This window comes from Crassostrea angulata, chromosome 2, assembly GCF_025612915.1.
Source record: "Crassostrea angulata isolate pt1a10 chromosome 2, ASM2561291v2, whole genome shotgun sequence".
NCBI lineage: Eukaryota > Metazoa > Mollusca > Bivalvia > Ostreida > Ostreidae > Magallana > Magallana angulata.
In genome coordinates this window covers 21,063,910-21,086,624 of record NC_069112.1, presented here as the reverse complement: position 1 = coordinate 21,086,624, position 22,715 = coordinate 21,063,910, and the positions used below count along the sequence as shown (strand labels likewise).

Sequence of the window (22,715 nt, the reverse complement as noted above, 5' to 3'; positions counted from 1 at the left end):
AATATATTTTGATTATGTAAACATCATTAGGAGGAATAGTGAGTGAATCATGTTTGCTTTATAGTAGAGCAGATATTCCGACAGTAATAATACTTACATGTTTGACCAAAGAATCTCGGTTTGCAACCTTGAAGACAAGCGCCGGAAATTTTGTTGCATTCTGAGTTCATACAGTTGGCGCTACATATGGACTGACAATCTTGTCCATAGAAACCAATCTTACATCCTTCAGAACAATTTGTGGCTGAATTTACGCAAATATTATTTTTGCACTTATTGTTGCAAACTCCTGTACACATACTTCCATAAAATCCCGGGTTACATTTGTTCAGGCAAGTACCATCTAATTGCAAGCAGTTGGACTCACCATTGAATGATGCACACCCAGAACAAGTAAGTCTACAGTCGGTGCCGTAAAAACCAGGTTTACATGTTAGGCAGTTACCAGTGTTCTGGGAACAGATTAGATTTTCACAGTTATCAGGGCATCTTACATTGCAAGCATTTCCCCACCAACCAGAAGCACAGTCAACGCATGTCCCATCTGTAAAATTGCAAAACGGATTTATGCAGTTGGTACTGCAAAACAATTCGCATTTTATTCCATAATGGCCATCATTGCAAGAGTTGCAGTTACCCGAGACACGATTACAAAAGCCTTGATTGCAATTAATCGGACATTGCTGGTTACATTGCTCCCCATACCATCCAGCTGAACAACCGTTGGTACATCTGCCAGAGGACCTGTCGCAACTTGAGCCATTGCAGTTTTGACTACATTTTAGTTCACAGTTTGATCCGTAAAAACCCGCCTTGCAGTCCCCAATGCAGGCACCTGTTGTCTTGTCACAACTGAGGTAATCACATCGAGGACAGGTTGAGTTGCAGTAGGGTCCAAAGTAACCTGCTAAACAACTTGTCTGACAAGCACCTGTTTGACGATCACAGCTTCCGCTAGCACATCCTGCTGTTTTACAGCTTCGATCACCTGAAAATCAAAATATGATATAAAACAACTGAAATATAAAACTGATGAAATATTTAAATAGATCATTCGTAATTTATTTCTTGTGGATTTTTTATATCCTTAGTATAAAGATTCTTTATTAATTACTTATAAAAAATTTCTTATTGTATTTATATTTTTTAAACCACACTTAACTTCATTGGGTTCATTAAAGTATGCATTGTTCAATCTATCTTAAAGTCTTAGCACAGATGCCTAAAAATAAAAAGAGAAGTATTTATCTTTCCATTTTAACTACTTACACAGCGTTCCATAAAATCCTGATCGACATCCAACCGTACATTCCCCGGAGGTCCTCTCGCAAAGATCGTTGACGCAGTTTGGGTTGCACTTCGATGTACAATCGGATCCAAATAAACCCTGTATGCATCCCAAAGTGCAGTTTCTCTCGGTACCCGAGCAAGCAAATGATTGGCAATCAAATGAACAAAGCTTCGAACAGCGATCGTTAAAGAATCCGAGTTTACACCCGTCGGTGCAAACTCCTGTGGAACGATGGCACATTTTTTGACCACTGACCTCAGAACAGTTTGCACAACTTTGGTTACAGAAGAGACCATAATATCCGTTCATACAATCACCGGCGCATTGTCCGTTTGCTCTGTTGCAACTGCCACTCACACATCGACCTGGACAAGGCTGTATACACCTATCACCAAAGTATCCATTGGTACAATCATTTAAGCAGTTACCTGATGATTTCTCACAGGTTTGTTGGCTATCTGAAGTAACTCTGCACGTACTGCTACAGTTAAATTGACAAGTGCTACCGTATTTACCTTTTAAGCAGGAAATACAAGTTCCTGTTTGAAAATCGCAGATTAAACAGTTTTGCGGACAGGTCAAAGAACACGTTGGTCCGTAGTAACCGTTATCGCAGCCAATAGAACAAGTACCCGAAATTTTTTCACATTTTCCACCTGAACATGTTGCGCTGCAACGTTGTTCACACCGATTTCCAAAGTATTCATCCTTGCATGTTGTCAAGCAGTGCCCGGTATTGATGTCACAAGCGGTACTTTGACAACCTACTGCATTATTGCAGGGTTGGTCGCACTTTGCATCCCACCATCCATCTCTGCATTGATATGCACATGCTCCACTGTCTTTGTCACATATTAATTGTTCAGCAGAGGACAATTTGCAAAAAGAACTGCATGCGTATTGGCAGTTTGTTCCATAAAAACCTTGAGTACAATTTGCACAGTCCCCAGTACTCTGAATACACTCGCTACAACCCACACACACCCTATTACAGCTTGTTCCATAAAACCCGGGTTTGCAACTAGATTTACACACCCCCGAATACTGCGTGCAAGCATTGTTCAAACAACCAGTGCTGCAATTGAAATTGCATCGTTCTCCATAATAGCCATCCTTACATTCAGTACAGGCACCTGTTGAGCGATCGCATCTGCTGTCCTTGCATGTTAAACTACAGTTTCGTGTACAGTCTGCTCCGTAGAAACCAGGCAAGCACTGGGATACACATGTTCCGTTATTCTGAAAGCATCCATTAGCGTCACAAGATTGACAGGTGTTGTTACAGAACACACCCCAGTATCCAGCTTTGCAGCCACTTCCGCAGACCCCATTACTTCTAGCGCAGACTTGACCAATACATCCAAAGCTACAGTCCATTTCGCAAAAGTTACCATAGTGTCCAGGTATGCAGTCGCCAATACAATATGCTGTTGTTCTGTTACAGCTAGTTGCACAGGAGGTGCTACACTCAGAAGTACATTTATCGCCATAATATTTTGGGACACATGAACCAACACAATTTCCATTCTGTTTTTCACAGATACCGGATGCACAAGTACTGCTGCATGTATTATTACAAAAGTCGCCATGACGACCAGCTGTGCAAGCATTGCAGACGCCTGTCTGTCGATTGCAACCGTTGCTACAGTAAATGCTACATATCGATGTGCAGGTTGGACCGTAATATCGTTCTGAGCAGGGGTATGTACAATACCCATCACTTCGTCTACATGAATTTTGCTGACAATTCCCATTGCATCGTAATGTACACTTTGGACCATAAAAACCTTGCACACATGAATCACAATATTCCGTTTCCTTGTTACAAGTTCCATTTTCGCAATTCTGTCCACATATGGACCTACAGTACTGATCGTGGTACATGTTGTTTTTGCAAAACCCCAGACACGTACCATCTGAAATAGAACATCCCATACTGTCGCAAGTCATACATTGCTGCTGACAATAATCTCCATAATAGCCAGTTGGACAACCTGAGCAAAGTCCAGTTGTTTTCTGACAAGCTTCTAGACAGGTAGTTGCGCACGAAGAGTTGCATTGTGAGCCATAGAAACCCACGTCACATTGTCCTAGACAATTACCAGTTCGATCGTTGCAGCCCTGTGCATCACAGTTGCTGCAAGATTGATTACAGTACGTTCCATAGTATCCCAGATCACATCCACTCGAGCAAGCTCCGGTGACTTTGTCACACGCATCTCCTTTGCAGAAAGTGTTACATGGTCTTTCGCAAAAGCTTCCATAATGACCCACCTTACACGCCCCGTCGCAGGTACCTGCTGTTTGATCACATGAGGAAGCACACTGAGCGCTACAGACAGCATTGCACATTAGGCCATGAAAGCCTACTTTACAACCCCCAATGCACGTCCCTGAGTCCTTTAGACAAGTACCTCCACCACAGTTCGAATTACACATTTGTTCACAGAGTTCTCCGTATTTTCCGGTCTCGCAACTCCCAACGCAGGCACCCGTGAATCGGTTGCATGTGTTGTCAGCGCATGCTGAATCACACTGTTCATTGCAAAATAAACCTCGATATCCACTCGGACAATCAAACGTACAGTATCCTGAAGTCTGGTTGCATTTATTGCTGATGCAAAACGAATTACAAGTAGATGAGCAGTTCATACCGAAATATCCATCTTTACATGCTGAACAATATCCATTTGACTTCTCGCATGATGCAGTGATGCAATTGCTGGGACAAACCTTGTCACATTTGTCTCCATAAAACCCAATTTCACAGTTACCAAAACATTTCCCTTCGGCTTGGTTACATCCCTGGCTGTCACATTTACTGCAAGTTGAGTTACAAAAAGATCCATAGTAACCAACTTCGCACTCGGAGCATGTTCCATTAAAACGTTCGCATGTTCCGTTTCTGCAATGTGAGCTGCAAACACCGGAACAGGTCGGATTGTAGTAACCAGGCTTACACGATCCAAGGCACACTCCAGAGGTCCTGTGGCAACCAGCAGAGTCGCAGTTCGTGTTGCATTGGTTTTCACAAAAGCTTCCAAAATAACCAACCCTACAGCTACCCCGACAAAACCCGCTATCTTTCACGCATCCTGAAGCATCGCAAGTTGGACTGCAAGTACGATTACATGAGGGGCCATAATAACCTAATTTACATGACGCAACACACGTCCCGTTTGATCTGTGACATCCACTACTATCACAATTAGGACAAGCCATTAAACAGTTGTTGCCAAAATATCCAACATCGCATCCGATTGAACAGACCCCCGTTGATCTCTCGCAGGTGTTATTTGTTCCCGCGCATGTTTTTGGACAAACCAGTGAACAGTAGTCCCCGTATCTTCCAGGCGGACATGGATTGTTGCAAAAGGCAGTCGTCTGGTTGCAAGAACCAATGCAATATATAACACAAGGTGAATTGCATTTGAAATCGAAGTAGCCGACCTTGCATCCACCGATACAACCCCCTAAGCTGCGTTCACATGTTCCAGAAGCGCATTGTGGACTGCAGGACTGCTGACACTTCGGACCGTAGAAACCGTCATCGCAAGCAAAACAATCGCCAGTGCTGCGATCACATTTGTTTTCAAAGCAATTCGTACTACATTCATTCTCGCAAGTTTGACCCCATCGACCAATGGAGCAATTTTGGGAACAATATCCCTTATCTTGGTCGCATTGTCGTATAGGGCAATCTGTACTGCAAACCATTGTGCAGTTATAACCATGAAAACCTGTTTCACACCCAAGACATTTTGCAGTTGTGCGGTCGCAAGCTTCATATTCACAATTTGAATTACACAACCCTTTACATTTGTCCCCATAATAACCAGGTTCACATGATCCAAGACAAGCTCCTGTTTCAGAATTGCAACCTTCGTGATCGCACACTCCACATGGAGTTTGACATTTCGGACCATAATACAAACCCATGGCACAACTCAAACAATCTCCAGATGTTTTAGAACAGATTGAATTGTTGCAATTCTCACTACACCTTTGTGAACAGTTAGACCCATAGTATCCGACCTTACATTCCCCAAGACAATCTCCATTATTCTTTTGACAAGATAAATCAAGACAAAAGGAAGAGCAGACTTTGTTACACATGCTACCGAAATAACCTGGATCACACTGCCCGCGACATACCCCCGATAACTTATCACAACCGACCGAATCGCAGTTTACACATGATTGGTTACAGAATGCCCCGTACAGTCCAGATACACAGGAAGATAGGCATAAGCCAGTGTTTCTATCACATGTGCCTGAAGAGCAACCTACTGTACAGAACTTTTCACAGAATTCCCCATACCGTCCGGCCTGACACTCACCCGAGCAGGATCCCGTCGTTTGGTCGCAGTTTCCGGAACAGGTGCTTGGACACCGCTTAGCGCACTGATCACCGTAAAATCCATCAACACATAGCCCCTGACAGTTTCCGTCGAATCGGCCACAGTATCCATTTTGACAGTTTGGGTTGCACTGATTTACACAGGTGTCGCCGTAAAAGCCCCGTTTACAACCGGTGGAGCAGGTCCCAGTATCTCGGTTACACGCTCCGTCGCAGCCCGTACTACAGTTCTTTGAACAGAAATCACCGTAGAAGCCAGTGGGGCAGTCGGAAGTACAACGTCCACTTACTCGTTCGCACCTGTTATCGAAACAGCTCGCTTGACATCGTTTGTCGCACTGTTCTCCGTAAAATCCAACTGTGCATGAACCAACGCAGGTGCCCTGCGTTCTGTCACAGGGGCAAGCTCCACATGGCGTCTCGCACGGAAGACCGTAAAATCCATTGATACATCCGTTTATGCACGTGCCGTTGGTGTAAAAACACGCGTTTCCTTGGCAAAACGGACTACACGTGTTCTCGCAGCGAGTTCCCCAGTACCCTTCCCGACATCCACCAAAACAGCTTCCAGTCGTCCCGTCGCATGAACTCACGCAGTGATCACTACACTTGTAGCACGTGTCTCCCGCCTTATAATAGTTGCTGTCACATCTATCACACTTTTCACCGACCCATCCAGGCGTGCATCCTCTGGCACATATCCCGGAAGTTGCATCACATGTGGGCCCGGATGTTACATTAACACATCCCTTGCTACAAGCCGTGCACGTGGCGAAGTATGGGTAGTAACCACTGACACATCGGGCACACGTCAAGTCGCTGGACGAACAACTGTCACAATTCGGAATGTTGCACTGACCTGTATAAAACAAAAAAGGTTTCAAACAAAACAAAACATCTAGAAAAAAATTAATGGAATTTTATATGCTCGTTTTTTTTTAAGTTCTTTAAACAATTCAAGGAAGCACTTAATATAGTTAAGTGATTTAGGATAATAGTTAAGTCTTTTTTGTCTTTTGTCTTTTTTTTTTTTTTGGGGGGGGGGGTTGTTTGTTTGTTGGTGTTTGTTTGGGGTCGGTGGTGGGTACTTGATAATAGTTAATTCGAGGAAGCTTGTAAAGAGAATGTGTATATGTACCGAATTATTTAGGCTCCACATATAGGAGTAACCATACTATTTCGTGTTATTGAACTCTAGTCTTGCTTTGTTCTTTCAAAATGCTGTTCATGGAAAATACTGATAAGATTTTTTTTGAATAGTTTTGTGGGTGTTTGGAGGGGGTTGCAACTGAATAAAATGCAAAAGTAAGTGCAAAAGGCGTTCTATCAAAGGTTATTTTTCTTCTTTAGATTTCATTGCACAATGTGTAGTGTGCCACAGATTTATCTATTCAAGATTGTACAATGCAACGCATGCAACGTATACCTCATCGATCGTCGATCGTGACAATGTTCCAACATTCCGAAAATAAGTGGACGATACAAATTTAAACAGGTTTAAAACTGGATGTGCCAATTATCATCCGGATAAAAAAATGCTTGACATTCAATTTCTCAATTTGTTCATGTATTTATTATTTTCCATAATGTATTAAAATCATGTCATAAAATGTTTAGGTAATAATCTGTAACATTTTGAAACTTTAAATAATCATTTATTCATGGGGAGGCAGCAATATCGCATCCCACTTGTAAGAAAAACTTTCACCTGAATATAGACATATAGAATTGTTAACCGAAATAGCCTCTTCACTGTTACAAGGCAGTAAAAATTGGATAAAAAAAATGATATTAGTAATATTTAAGATTTCATGATAAACACCACCCTCTTACATGTACATACGTTTACACACACATACCACACATGTTGGGTGTGCACTATACTTATTGAAGGAGAGCGGCGGGATTTTTTTTTTTGGTATGGATCATAACACTTGGTGTCAATTGTTTTCGCGCACAGTCGGAAAGCACCGAGGGGTTGCGATCCCCCATCCCTCCCCACCCCAAACCGTTTTGTGCCAGTGCTATCAAAATAAATGGGCATATTTTATTTTTTTATTGATTCTGAATCATTTTTATTCAGCTGAGCCGGTTCGTGAAATATTTGCTTAAGTTGTACTAAAAAAAAACTTCAGGTATTAATGCAACTTTACATTACAGCGTCATGCGAGACAAATAAATGTTATTCATGCGAGTCACACACAAGCGATCACATATTAGTCATCCTTTCAATAAGAAAGATGATAACATGCTAAAATGTAGAAAATGGTATATCAATATTTGATCCCGATTTAAGAAGTTACATTTTTTTTATCACTGACACGTACATCTTGTTTTATGTACTGTTAAAAAGTACCTGAGGTTTAAAAAAAAAAAAGAAAAGAGAATTAAACCTTGGAAAAAAAATAAAACTTGATCCGTGAGAAAAAATACCGACATTTAAAAGAGAATCTATAGATAACCGCCTATCAGACGATTATCATGGTCCGGGCACCTGTCATTACCCGGTCAAACAATGGCGGTATACTGCTTACAATGGAGCTGTCAGTGAACGTGTAACAATCATCGCGGGACACTTTTCGGAGGTCCCTCCGATAATTATCACCTATATCCACTGAAATACGTTTTGAAATATCTGTCTCTCACTCTTTATATTTAAGTTATAATGCAGTTTTTGAGTATGGCTTGTTTTCCCTCACTCTTCTCTTCCGTTTTTTTTTTTTTGTTTTTTTTTTTGTTTTTTTTTTTGTCCAGGTTTTCTGTCATTTTTCTCTCTCACATAGTCTCGATCCACACTTTTCTCTGTCTCTCTCTCATTTCTCTCTCTCTCTTTCCCACTCTTTTTTTCTCTCTCTTTTTCTCTCTCTTCTCTCTCTCTCTGGGTTTTTTTCTCATACAGTTTATCACAATGCTCATGAACTTTTGTAACGGGCATATACGATGGCAACAATCGTTTTAATTTTTGCCAATGACCTTTTGTAAGAGTTTAAAACCACGTTTGTACTTTTGTAATTCGACATTTTTTGTCTTATCTCTCTGCGGTAAAACAAAAGAGGGGCCACGCTCCACTGCGCAGTAATTATGCGTTAGAATGAAGTCGATAAAGTCTGATGTGATGTGTGTCAGTGGGTGACACACAGAGAGAGAGAGAGAGAGAGAGAGAGAGAGAGAGAGAGAGAGAGAGAGAGAGAGAGAGAGAGAGAGAGAGAGAGAGAGAGAAGGGAGAGAGAGAGAGAGAGAGAAACTATGTCATTTAATTAAGGCATGAATTTCATTAACGAACTTCTTTAATCCCTTTGTATTTGATAGATAATAAAATATAAGTCAGGCCCGTGCGGACCGCCCAAAACCGTTTAGAAAGTAATTCATTCCTTTAATAATTTTTTTTTTCATATTCGTTAACTTTATATGTTCAGGTTTAATTCGCAAGTTAATGTAACCAAAAAAGTGGGGTAAAGGTTGAAAGGCTGCTAAAATACATGGAATCGGAATGGTCGGGCTTCTACATTATGTACATATTCCACTTAGTATTTTTTATCGTTACGCAATACTATCGATAGGTTCCAAACCGGTTTTGTAAAATTAGAACAAAAGTTTGTTAACTTTAACAATCAATGCTATATTTTGTTCAATAACAGCATGTTTGAGGCGAGGCTCTTCCATTGTTTGAAATATAAATATGAGTTTTATCAATGGAGTATTGATTGCAATGCATTGTAAATAATTGATGTCTAGTTGCAATGTATGACAAAATTTAAAAAGTTTATATTTTATAGTTTTGCTGCATCTTGCCTATTTCTATTTTTTATTTGTGATGACAACTCTAAACGATAAATATTTAACCATTTGATCATGAAACATGCTATTAATTTTTTTAACACGTTAATTGGAATGATGGTATCTCCATGACTTTTACTCGTACAATGATATTTTAAATTATTTGGTATCTGCAGGCGTTAAAAATATACACCCGCTTAAAATTTCACCCCCACCCTCTTAACCCCCTCCCCGAAAAAAGCAAATAGACTTTAGTCTTTAAAATTGTAATACGTGTATTATACTGCATGTTTTAAATCAAACGCACATAACTCTAAACGAAAAAGCACATCGACATAGAAAAATCTTTTCTCCCATTCACTTCCCTCTTCGTTGTGGACAAATTTCTAAGCAATTTTCGGTCTAAAAAATTGCTGCGTTTATTCATTAAATAAAACCTGTTATATGTGCTTATTGACAAAACACACCGACTGCATATTTGATATTAATAGTTTCAACATTTGATCTTTTTGTAATATACGTAAACTTTGCAACAAAATAACATTGTCATTGTAATATTTGCCTGAAGTAGGAAAATCCAACAGAGAAAACCAAATGTTTACTTTGAACATAACCAAATATTTGCTCATCCCCCCTTCGCTGGCATGAAACATGGTTAAATCTATTGAAAGGCGGAAATGGCGGATAGACATTTTTGTGTTCTGTCATTGTCCGTAATTTTAAGTAGAAGGGAAATGCAGAGCAGAGTTTTTAGAATATGTCCACGCCCCTTCATAAACGAACCCCTTAAGTTCCTTTTATGTACGAACAGCTTTGAGACTCTAGAACCCAAAATTATAGAGTAGATAAAATTGAACGTTAATGAATACAAACAAAACTGTGAGCTGTCTAAAATAGGCCGGATTTCTTAAAGACGAAATACCGATATTCCATTAAATAAGGAATAAATTCTTAATAAAGGCAAGTTCATAATTTTGTACTCTGAAACTCTATAGTGGCCGAGGGGGCCAAAAAAATAACAAGACAGAAAAAATGCTGTTCTAGCATCTCTCTCTCTCTCTCTCTCTCTCTCTCTCTCTCTCTCTCTCTCTCTCTCTCTCTAGATATCTTGAATTTAGATTATGGCAATTAAATTTGATAATAGAATAACAGGCATGCTCAGAAATGATCAACGCAAATATACACACGTACACAAGCTCTGAGTTCAATAATCAATAAATGTCTGCTCATTGATTCGGTTTACTAATCTTAAGTCCACAGGGGAATTGCTGTTTTAAATATTTGTACAACACGTTAATTGTATCTTATAGCAAAATCTAATCAAGATTTGTTCAGATTACAACTAATCCGTTTAATTCCAATATATTTAAGGAATAGCATTAAAGTCGCATTCCATCTAAGATTTTTAAAAAGCCATCTACACGCGGTCAATGAAGTTGGAGGTTTTTGTATATATGTAAGAACCGTTTTTTGCGTTTATCGGGTTCAATGGTTTCTTATAAGGGTCGTTTTCCATAGGAGAACCAAAATGAGAGAATAAGGTGTTAATAATACACCTAAAACCGCACATTGAAGCTCATTCTGAACAGATTTTAACACGCCGTTTGCTTTGATCGCTCTACAATTATGTAAGGATTTTGAACCATTGAACGACTGCATTGTAATGAGTTTGCGGTTCTGAAAGTGAAACCAAATACATGTCTTTTTATATTTAGTTAAAATTACACATAATGGATTGGTAGATATACAAAGCAAATTAATTATTAGCTCGATTTTTTTAAAAAAAGTTTATGTGTCTTTACATGTACACATGATACATCCGTTTATATAAATGGATCTTGGTTAAAAAAAAAACCCACCATAATTAGGGACACGAAATATGTAGCAGGTGGTAATATGTCATAATATAACATGTACCTTTATTCATAATATGGGCCATATGTTTACAATTTAGTTTTTTGGCGACAGATATATAAAATAGACAAAGACGAACAGTATACCGACCGTTTAAATGTATGCTTATGTATTAAAACACGAAAAATCGATTTTCCTTCCTGCTGCAAGTTATGCGAGAACCTCCTTAAAATCATATTGATTTATTGCGTGTTAAAACAGGGCTATCTGTGGAATCAAATTTCATTGCATATACATAGAGAAATGTTTAATTGACATCTATTGCCTCGGGTGATTGCATTGAAAGGTCTTTCATACGGAGAGAATACGATTTTAGTGGTTTAAATACCCATGAAAAGTGAAAATAGCTGTCAAAATTGCTCGCATGTTTTAACACAGATTTCATCTTTTTCTTTCTTTCTTCAGTTATTATCGTCTATGAATTTCGCCCAAATTTAAAACAGAATTCAGATTTTTTTGATGAGTTCGAATACAGAGTCTAATACCTACATGTGTCAATACCTTACCTGAAACAAGTGCAAAGCCCACACAGAAGATAAATAATCCCAATTGCACCATCTGAGATGCCATGATTTAATCTCAGTAAATGTCCTCCTCTATATTCTTTCTTTCTCTCTATCCCTTTCTGTCACTCACAGCATCACGCAATTAATCGATTATGTCCCACCGTCATTTAATGTCTTCCAAATCTTTAGGTAGATTAAAATCGACGGCGCTCACAGCACCAGCAGATCGATCAGCCTATCACAGAGGAGAGAAATATCCTATGTATTTTCAATGAGTTCCGAGCAGGTGTGACAGGACTCCGAGCCCGAGTCCCAGGACAATTAGTACCCACAGAAAAAAGATCGCATTTGAACGTCAGACGCCCGTTTCCATATTCTGCGAAGTCCACACCCTTTTCTTGAATTAAAGGTTCCGAACGATCCGAATTATTCCTATACGCAGAATTAAATGTGTATTCTAGAGTATGCCGTTGTGCAAGAGCGGTTCCGGATGATTGGGCGCCCATTGTTGTCTGATCCAGGGTGATTTAAAAGCCTCACAATATATTGTGGAAGTTGGAGCATTGTACGCTACCAAGGAGTGAACAATAAGACGCCCCGCGAACCTGACATTGTTTAAATAAGTACAATTGTTCTTTACTGCCTATGTACTAACCCCCCACCCCCCCCTCCGACTGACCTCGATTTGAATCTGGTACCATGTAACAGTTACAACTTGGTACATATTGAGTGTCAGCATTATTTAATTTGTACATTTTGATTTATTTTTTTTTTAATTTAAGCAATGCTGTACTAAAATTGATTCAATTTTAATTTTATTCGTTTTCAATTATTATTGTGCGCGATCAACTGATAAGGTTAACCCTTTTCTCTCTCTCTCTCTCTCTCTCTCTCTCTCTCTCTCTCTCTCTCTCTCTCTCTCTCAAAAATCTGCCGAACAATCATTACGCAATTTGTATAACAAGCTCAGTCATCTTAATATTGAGTAAATACAATTTTTTATGCATTTTTTTTTATGAATTCTCTTCGAAAGCAAAGACCCCCGGATCAGAGACATTTTAACAAACCCTTTCAGAAAACAAAGGAAAAAAAATGTTAATTTAATTGAGTTTAAAGAATATTTTATTTCAGAATGACATAGGATTGGACAACACGGATGGCCTTTTTTTGTTCTCTCCTTACAAATAAGATCAAGATAACATTGTGTAATTAGATCAATAATACAAGTATGGTGCATAAAAAATTATGTTCAAACAGGAGATGCCTAGAGAACATGAAGAAAAAAATTGTACAATTTTTTAGGCACAAATAAAACGGATAATTATAATAATATGTGGTGAAAAAAGTATCAGAGTACGAAAATCTCCCTTTATTCTCAGGAGTACATTCTGTCAATTCAAATGTTCACTTAAAACTGTTATGCATGAAGGACAATATCGAATTCAAAACCCCTTTATGTACATAGTGAAGTCACCAAAAAAATGTCATTACCCCCCCCCCCCCCCCCCCGACAAAATTATTATCCTTAAAACGCTTCGGGCCACTTTTATCCTGTGAACATTTCTGGATCCGCGCATGTGTTGACTGTGAAATAAACAGAATTAGGCATCTTTGTTGTAATCATTATGGTACAAATCGAACATTCATTAAAAATTGGCCAATGAATGTTGTTTTCTGTAAAATTTGAATAGATGAGTAATGGGAATTAAATGTAAGAAACGTCAGGTAAAAAGTTTTCTAAAATGCTGTAACTGAAATAATTATGTGTTTAAAACTGAAAAAGAAAGTATACATATCCTACCTAATTTAAAAAGATAGCAAACTTTATATCACTTTTATGAGAAAAAAAATATCATGTAGGTTTCTTAGGATTTTTATTCTATTTTAATATAACTATTAGTATCTTAAATCATTTTAAAACATTTAAAACAAATTAAATAGTCTTTCTTTTTTAACTTTTTTTTTAATCTCTGACATCTGGTATATGTATCTAACACAATAAGAGTCGAAGTCTCGAGAAAAAAAACCTTCATTCAGACTCTGATAAGTCATACTTACATTTGTAAGAGTTTTTTTTTTAACAACCTACTGCTGCCTAATTATGTAACAAAATTAATTTATTACAGATCATCGGATCCGTAGATCGCTACAAGTTTCCCTATTCTCAACTCTACATTATTTTGTTTAAAAATAGCTAATGCAGTAACGGATGTTCATTAATCAAAACTATTCTCTTTTGAGAAGTGGACAGGCATAGCCTGCATGTTATGCCCGTCCATTTCTCAAAAGAGAATATGATCAAAACAAGTACATGTATCATTGTCACGGTTTCTAATATATATATAATTATATTTATTTGTAAACAATATTTTTTGTAAACAATAAAAAAAAAACAACACTTGATAGGTAGAAACAAATGTGAAGGAATAATTCATATGTCGCAAAAATGGAAATTTAAAACAAAATCGATTTACTTTTTCTTTGCACACAGCGAAGCGAATTCATTCGATATAGCACGACTTACCTCGCCTGCTCTTATCGGGCTGATAGCGACATTACTAAACACCACCTAACTTCGAAGTACGGTGGCCGAGTGGTTAAGGCGTTGGACTTAAGTTTCAATGGACGAATGTCCGCGTGGGTTCGAACCCCTCCCGTACTAAGTTATATTTTTTTTCAACTTATAAATTAAGAAAGCAGATTGATCGATGTTGGATTTATTCAATGAAGTGGATTAAAATCATAAATTCATTGCTCACACGTTTCCTATTAATTGTGTGATTCTAAAAGTGCATACACGTATATATGTATTACCGTTATCTCTTCCATTAATATTATTTAATGCATGCATCAAAGTTACCGTAATCTGTCTTAGTATGAAAAGTGACATCAATCTAATAAAAATTAGCCCCTTTAATTTGCTTCGCTCAAATTCATGTACGATTGCAACGTAGCGATCAAATGTGAGCGAAATTAAGGAACTAATGATAATTAGATTAGAGCCGTATAATTAGTATAAGAACTTTATTGTGTAATGTGTATAAAAATGTGGTTTTCAGATGATAATCCGACTGCTGAATTTAGAGAAGTGGAGAGGTGTTTCAGATAGAAAACCTATGTAAAAATTTTCATAGTTTAATTTATTTGCGGCTAGAATAAACGTTGGGTTTTATCGATGAAAACCTGTTCTCTGAGCGCGTATGCAAATTCCAGAACATAAAATTTAAATGGAGTCCGCATTTTGCTTCATAGATTTAAAATCTCTTCATTACATAACAACAAATAATACATGCAACACATAAGTTGTTTACGTTGAATATTGTTTTTAAAAATACCATTTGTCGCCTTTACCATCTAGATAACAGCACCTACAAACTTAAATGCCCTTCATACATGTATAGATTTACACAAATAAAAAAAACCACATTAGAATAAAGTTTTATCAATGGCTAGCTTTAGTTTATTGTAATATTAAGAAGAACATAACACATATGAACACATCTTCATTCGTGTTGATATCAATAGACATATATAAATTCCTACGGTGTCTTAGATATTAGTCTTGTATAAGAGAGGGGAATAAGTTTACCTCCACAAATATTTGGTAAGCTCCTCATGAAAAAAAAAGGTATTTTCATATAAACATGCACTATATAGAGAGAAAACATGTACTACACTTGAAATAAATTATAAATAATTGAATTCAAGTATGTTCTTATATATGATAGATTATCAAAATGTATGACAATAAGTCGAGAAACAAACGAAAAAGAAACTGTTATCAAACCAGTGCCCTACGTAAATGGAGTAATGAAAGGATCTGAAAAGGAAAATGCTTCTATGGGTTACTTAAAATTCAGAAAAAATAAAAGAACTGAGGGAAACAGTGATACTTGCATTTTTACAGTATCACCGATGTAGAGTAGTTACATGTATATCATCTCCATCTGGTCGCCGGTTACAATAGGACTTTTGTTAGAAATGTTTACATTCTTCCTTTACAACATTAACTGATTTGTCACAAGTGTGATTTGAGAAAGATGCATTTTAAAAGATGTGTTTAAAATATATAAATAAGTAATCAGTTAGCACAATGTCTATAGATGCATGGTCTATAAGCATAGTCTGCTTCTAGACAGGTCATCAGTTACAGTTGTTTTGTTACTGCTCATTCATCTGTAAAAAAAAAAAAAGGCACAGTTATGTACTTATGAATAAAATAATTCAAATAAAATAACTAAGACCTGATGTAAATACGGCAAAGCACAGACTTTGAATTCAAATTAGAGATTGTTCAAAGTGGTTATATTTTTTTGAATTGTCACACTTAATTTGGTTTAAATATGACACGTAACTGTCGGACATATCTTTATGTCCGTCTGGTACAAATTAATATTCGGCAATAAGGTCGACGGTTCGCCCACTTATTTTGACATTTCATTTATTAATGAAACTATATTATTCATGTGTGTTATATGTAAATAATAGTTATGTAGCTAAAATAAATAGCATACATTTGATGTTCATGAGTAATTTCACAAAAATGATCTTAAACTTTACAGTAAAAAAAAAAATATATATATATATATATATATATATATATATATATATATATATATATATATATATATATATATATATATACCACCAGAAATGCACTTTCAAAAGCTTACATTTTCATAGAGAACAATTATTTGTCATAGCTATACATTTATGCCATTGGAAAGGAAATGATTGTCGTGTTTTTCAGCAACATTCATGAACACAGTTTGAAACGCATAGACGCGAACAGAAAACGTCCTATTCTAAATAGTCATTCCTCATTCATGTTTGATATCGCAAGCTGTTTCTGTAAATATCCATCAGAAAATGTTCATTTCTCCTTATGTGAAAAAATTTAGGATTCAATTTATAATACAATGAATGAAATGTTTAATATATTGCATTTGTTGCATGGATTTTCTTTCATACAGTTCATTATATTAACAACCTTTTAGTCTGGTTTCCACTATCGTAAAAATAGCCTCAAATATGAAATAATTCAGTAGTTTTTAAAGTAAGCACAGCATGTGAACAAATTTACAGACATAAGACAAAAAGAATTTGTCATTGTTATTTATAAGACAGATGCATACATACCCAACAAAGCGTCAGGCCGTTTTAGATATTTGAAGGCATGCACTCTTCCGTCACTTACTGATCCGACCCATAGACAATGAGTGTTGAAATCGAAACTCAGACTGTTTGCTATTTTCATGAGTTCTAGTGGCATCGAAAGAATATATGATAGAAATACACCATCCTTGTCTAACATCATTACTTCATGACGAACACAAACTAATATGTGTGACATTGGATCAGTACAAATTCCCTTTGGGCTTATGACAATTCCGGATGGATCTTGGTTAAATGTAAAACGATGTCTCCCTTCACTATTTGTTACAACTACACCATTCTTCAAATCAGACACAGCGATATCCCCGTTGTTATTCTCTGTTATGTAGCAAGGCCCAACATATAAATCAGTTCCTGCGTTGTCGTATTGTATTGTTTGTATGAGATGTCCTAAACAGTTACTCTTGATTTTATACTGGGTTACTTTGCTACAGGTTGAATCCTTGTTACTCATTCCGATCAGCAAATTTCCAGATAACAGTGAGCTATATACACATCTATATCGCCATACACTGTTTGCATTTTTTTGGTATACTGTGTATGTATTGCCATTTGAAAAGCGCATAATGTTGTTATCTGTATCAATATAAATCAAACTATTGTTTTTGTTCACTGTATGTGCTCCAGTTAAATCCTGAACATCATCATATACTTTAATATATGAATCAGGTTGAGGATTACCGTTCGCGTCAAATAGGATGAGGTTGTTTCTATGGTCACTGACCCAGAACATGTTTGGTCTCACATGTGAAATGTGTAAACAACCAAATGTGTCTGTCAACGTGCATTGCTTGGACTGAAACGCGGATTTCGGCATCAATTCAAACTGAGAGTCACCAGGTGCACTTCGTTTCCCCCCTGTGTGACTCTATCTAGACTAAAAAGTTGCATTAGATTATTCCTGTTAAATGATTCATTCCAGGAGAGGTGACTAAACCGTGCAAGATTAAGCCTCCCATCAATTTTTGACAAGCTAGTTTTAATAAACGAAATGAACTGTGTTGGTTTAATTGCTGATTTTTCATATCGGTGTTCATATCTCTGTAGCCTAGCAATATGGACCTCCATTTTGCGTTTCTTATTTTGTAAAATTGACGAACATTTCTCTGTGTCGCATACAGCAACGTCAATAAGATTGAAAAGAGATTGAGCCTTTGTAAAAACTTTGGATAATATTTCATGGCAAACCATATAAGTGCTAAACATTCTGATATCCGATTGTATTTCTAACATAATGGCACGTCTTTCAAAGATTTCCACTCTTCTTATGGTGCCAATAATATCACTGTGGGCTAAGTACTGTTGCATCAATGAGGAAAAATTAGAGTCAAAGATTATGATAAAATGATTTTTCAGTCCGTAAACCACATTGCCATGAACTGTTGTGAAAAGATCATGTAAATGTCTCTTTCTACAAGCACAACATTGATCCTGCTTACATGTAACACCATAGAAAACAGTGTTTTCTCCGCAACCTTTATGCTGAATGACTCTGCATTGTGAAATTGAATTCCCATTCGTTTGGTGACGGAAAACTGTAAAATAAGAATAAGAATCATCTTTAACATACATATTATAACTTAACGTTAGTTTGTTAGCGAAAAACGGATTTGAAAATGAATGTCTGTACGATGGAGTATGCGTAGTATATTAAAACCGCTGTGATTGTCTTTTCTCGAAAGCCTCACGATCAATTTTGTCAACAACATTAAGCATAAACAATTCACCCATCCGGTATAAAAACTTTACGATAGCTCAACTCCTTTTTTTTATTTTTTCAAATACCCGAACTTCGACAGATTAGAGTAACCCGGTGGATTTTTCTTTCTTAGATAAGTTGTTGTTCCGTCCGTGCATAGTTTAGTCTGCACCAGAAGACACTCAGCGGTAAGCTGCATCCACCAAGAATAAAGTTTATGATTAAGGAGCGGGCATTGTTTAAAACATCTTATATAATTGAAAGCAACTTCATCAGGAAAAAGTCCAACATGCAAATCGGTTCAAATAATATCATCTACATTGTGATTAAAATGTATACTTTGTGTTGTCTAGTTGAAACTGTTCATAACAATCTTGAAATAAAGTACCGGTAAGGTTAAGTTTCATAAGACATCAAGTAACCATATGCATGTTGATATGATATACTAGTACCGTAAGTGTATTCGATACAAGTATGTGCACAATGTTTAAACATAACTGATGGTTTTACAGGACAAAGGCAACTGCGTATAAACTCTGTTTAAAATCAAATGGCACGAGTGTGCTCTTATGAGGTGTTGTTATTTGCACAAGACGAACGATTTGTTATAGATTGTCATTTCACTTTGTAATTTAACTGCCTTTATAAGTGTTTTATATATTAGTATTTTTGTTAAATATCCACAGTTTTACATTTAAAAAAAGAATAAAACACACCTGAACAATATAAGCTAAGATAAAATGATAGCATTTGTCCTCATTTACAGAACACTAAGTAGTAAACATTCTAATTAGAGTTTTTTTTAAAATAAGATATTTTGATCACTTATCTTATTTACCATATTTACCGTATTCTGGGGCTAAGGTCTGCAAGCATTGTAATCTATAATCCAAATTGGAAAGAATTGACATCATTAAATAACCTCCGTAAGTGATTCCTATATGGTCTGTAGAAAAGACAGAATAGCTTTGTCACTTAACTACGCGGCTAGTCATGCTCTACTGATTCATTATTGCTGTCTCCTTTATACAAGTTATGTCGTGAGTCACTGTTTACAAGACCGACAATTGAGTCGTACATAGCAACGGCATTATTATTTCCCATAAATTCGATGCCATCGGAAAATTCTTTTGAACTAGTTCAACTAGATTGCACTGTTTCAAATTTTAGTAATAAAATGGATTATAAAATGCATTCAAACCAATCCGATTTCAGTATTCAAAGTATTGTAACAGGCACGTAGCATCATTTTTTAAAGTGTGTGTGTGGGGGGGGGGGGGGTGGGGGGGGGGGGGGGGCAGACTCATGCAAAAAATCTTGACAAGCAGCCAAAAAAAAAGGAAGTGTATAACTTTAATTTCAATACAATTGTTCTTATGGGGAGGAGGGGAGGGGGGAGGGGTAATGATAATTCAAATTTTCATATGTCAATTTTAAAAAACATTGTTGTTGCGAGAAAAAGTGGGGGGGGGGATATAATAGATAATGCTTTTGCTCTAACTCCATTATCATTTTTTTTTTTTTTTTTTATTGTAAACAAAGGTTAAATATATAAATCATTTTATGAAACATTTACTCTCTCACTTCTCACATACTCACATTTTCATCCCATATTGTAATATAAAATAAAGAGTAGGGTAGTTGCTTGTGATAGTTATGCCTATGCAGTAAAACTGCAATCCATGTGAAAAAAACCCCCAGACAAACAAACCAAAGAAAGAAACAAAAAACAAAAAAACATAAAAATATTAAATTGATGCATTATTGTACACATGTTAATTCTAAACTGCCAGATGATTAATAAAATCAATCCAAGGAGACCATGCTTTTTCAAATTCGTCAATTTCTGATTTCTGAATATAAATATACTTTTCAGTCTTGTATCTTTGATTAAAATAGTGTAAAAGCCCTAAAAAATGTGGCGTCTTACTTTGTTTTAAACATAAAAATATATAATGTTTTGTATATAGGATTACAAAGTTTAGAATTCTGTTCTCCCAAACAAGGGGATAAACACCAAATAATACATTACAAACATCAAAATTAACATTTGTGTTGCATTTCTCATATATAAGTATACTAAGTGCATTCCATAGAGGCTGGATTTTCTTGCAAGTTGCAAAAACATGTTTTATAGTTTCAGGCATATCATTACAGAACGTACAGCAGTCAGAGGTAGTAATTCTGATTTTCTTAAGATAATATTTAACAGGAAGAATTCTATGGAGAATTCTATATTGTAACCAATTAATAGTTGAATCATTGGTAGTTCTAAAACATATTTTAAACACATCATGTACACAGAGATCATTTGGCAAAATATCACATAGCTCAGCATTCCATTTGTTGATAGCTGTAGGTACACAATCATTTAAGGTTAAACATATGTATATATGCTTTGTTACTTTTTCTTTCAAAAAAATAGACTCATAATAAAATGGCATAAATGTAGTGCAGTCTCTCTTCAAAGTAGACTTATCAATAGACAAATATGTCAAGTATTTTGATATTGCACATATAACACTATTATATAACATTGGAGGTATATATGAAAAATGGAATCTTTCAGTAAAATCTATTCTTGACAATATGTTTCCATTTTCATTCATAAAATCTCCAATGATTTTAACCCCTTTCATATACCAATCTTTGATAAATACATATTTACATGCAATTTTTATATTTGGGTTGTACCACACAGGAATATTGAAAACATTCTTGGTATTTAATGAGCTTTTAATCATTTTCTTAGTATAGCATAGCCAAGAATTAAAAACATCTTGCCAAAAAATATTGTTTCTTTGAACAACCATGCATGATAGAAAATCATCACCAAAATCAATAAGTTTTTTTGCAAAATCATTACCATTTATTGATAAAAAAAAGTCCATCCATGGTTTGTAGCCTTGAGTTAATTTCTTAATCCATGAACATTTAAGAGATGCCATGAAATTAGAAATGTTAACCATTTTTAAACCACCCTTTAGGTAATCGAGAGTAACAATTTCTCTCTTAACTTTATCACACTTTGAATTCCAAATGAATTCGAACAGGCTCTTACTAAGAGATAGAATGACATCTTGTATTGGATTTGGAAGTGAAATAAACAGGTGGTTAAGTTTTGGAATAATCAAACTTTTTACAACCGTGATGCGCCCAATGGGAGTTAAAATTCTCCTCCTCCATTGTTGAATTAGAGAAAAAACTTTTGGCAGTTGTTTATTATAATTTAGTGATGTCATTTTATCTAAGTCGACAGAAAATTCTATTCCAAGTAAATTTAATAATAGATAATGCTTTTGCTCTAACTCCATTATCATTTTAATTTTCTTACAGTTTGCAAGTTTACAAATAGAAACTCGTTTTGGTTTAAAGGAAAATAGCACCGGTTACCAATTATCAATAAGACACCCCTTAAACGGATAAAACGCCATTGCGTTTGATAATCATTCAATAATTGTATTTATATTCGGCGGGTGTGACCGGCCAGCAGAGGATGCTCACAACTTCATTGCAAGTGATCATACCTCTAAAGTCCGAGTTTGCCCTGCTCCTGTTTTGTATTTTTCCTTTGAACTGTTGATGTTGAATACTTTTCATTTATTACAAACATGTTTTTTTAATCAAATGTTTACAAAATGTTCATAGCACACATCCGAAACGAGTGATGTTATTATTCTTAATCAGCATGATGAGTGGGAAAATAATGCAAACCAAAATCTTACAAGCACCTACAGCGGGTTTCGAACTAACAACTCTAAAATCGTTACGTCAAAAAGCACAACGGGCAACCGATACACCAGAGCAACCGATGATATGAAATGCCGTTTTTATTTCTAAATATAAAACGTAGATACATCATCAATTAAATTTATTTTTTTGAAAATCTCATTATTGACGGGTTTTTTAAAGTTAAAGTTACTAGAAAACCTTTGAACAAATTGATTAACTATTTCACAAAGACATTGCACATGAGAATCACGAAAACGCATT

The 22,715-nt window shown here is 36.1% G+C and overlaps 2 protein-coding genes and 1 non-coding gene across 10 annotated transcripts in view; 1 reads left to right on the top strand and 2 right to left on the bottom strand.

Annotated features, from left to right (window-relative positions):
- Positions 1 to 12,372, bottom strand: part of LOC128171268 (multiple epidermal growth factor-like domains protein 6) — a 32,498-nt gene extending 20,126 nt beyond the window's left edge. For 3 of the 8 annotated variants that reach the window (XM_052837032.1, XM_052837033.1, XM_052837031.1), the window contains exons 1-3: positions 11,849 to 12,364; positions 1,270 to 6,510; positions 98 to 988 (exon numbers count right to left, since the gene is read on the bottom strand). In XM_052837032.1, coding sequence (XP_052692992.1) covers positions 98 to 988; positions 1,270 to 6,510; positions 11,849 to 11,912 — 6,196 coding nt within the window. In that variant the 5' untranslated portion in view covers positions 11,913 to 12,364. Of the gene's footprint in view, positions 1 to 97; positions 989 to 1,269; positions 6,511 to 11,848 lie in introns of all 8 variants that reach the window. The other 5 variants (XM_052837029.1, XM_052837030.1, XM_052837034.1 and 2 more) reach the window with 4 other exon arrangements.
- A 2,055-nt stretch (positions 12,373 to 14,427) lies between these two features.
- Positions 14,428 to 14,510, top strand: Trnal-uaa (transfer RNA leucine (anticodon UAA)). The gene has a single exon. It is a non-coding gene; the product is annotated as a tRNA-Leu (tRNA).
- Positions 14,511 to 15,280: 770 nt separating this feature from the next.
- On the bottom strand, positions 15,281 to 19,727 carry LOC128171280 (uncharacterized). Its single transcript, XM_052837049.1, has 3 exons — positions 19,570 to 19,727; positions 16,988 to 18,558; positions 15,281 to 16,024 (listed from the first exon to the last, which is right to left on the bottom strand). Exons 2-3 carry the CDS (start codon positions 17,838 to 17,840, stop codon positions 16,017 to 16,019), a joined length of 861 nt encoding a protein of 286 aa, XP_052693009.1. The 5' UTR covers positions 17,841 to 18,558; positions 19,570 to 19,727; the 3' UTR covers positions 15,281 to 16,016.
- Between the last annotated feature and the right edge of the window lie 2,988 nt (positions 19,728 to 22,715).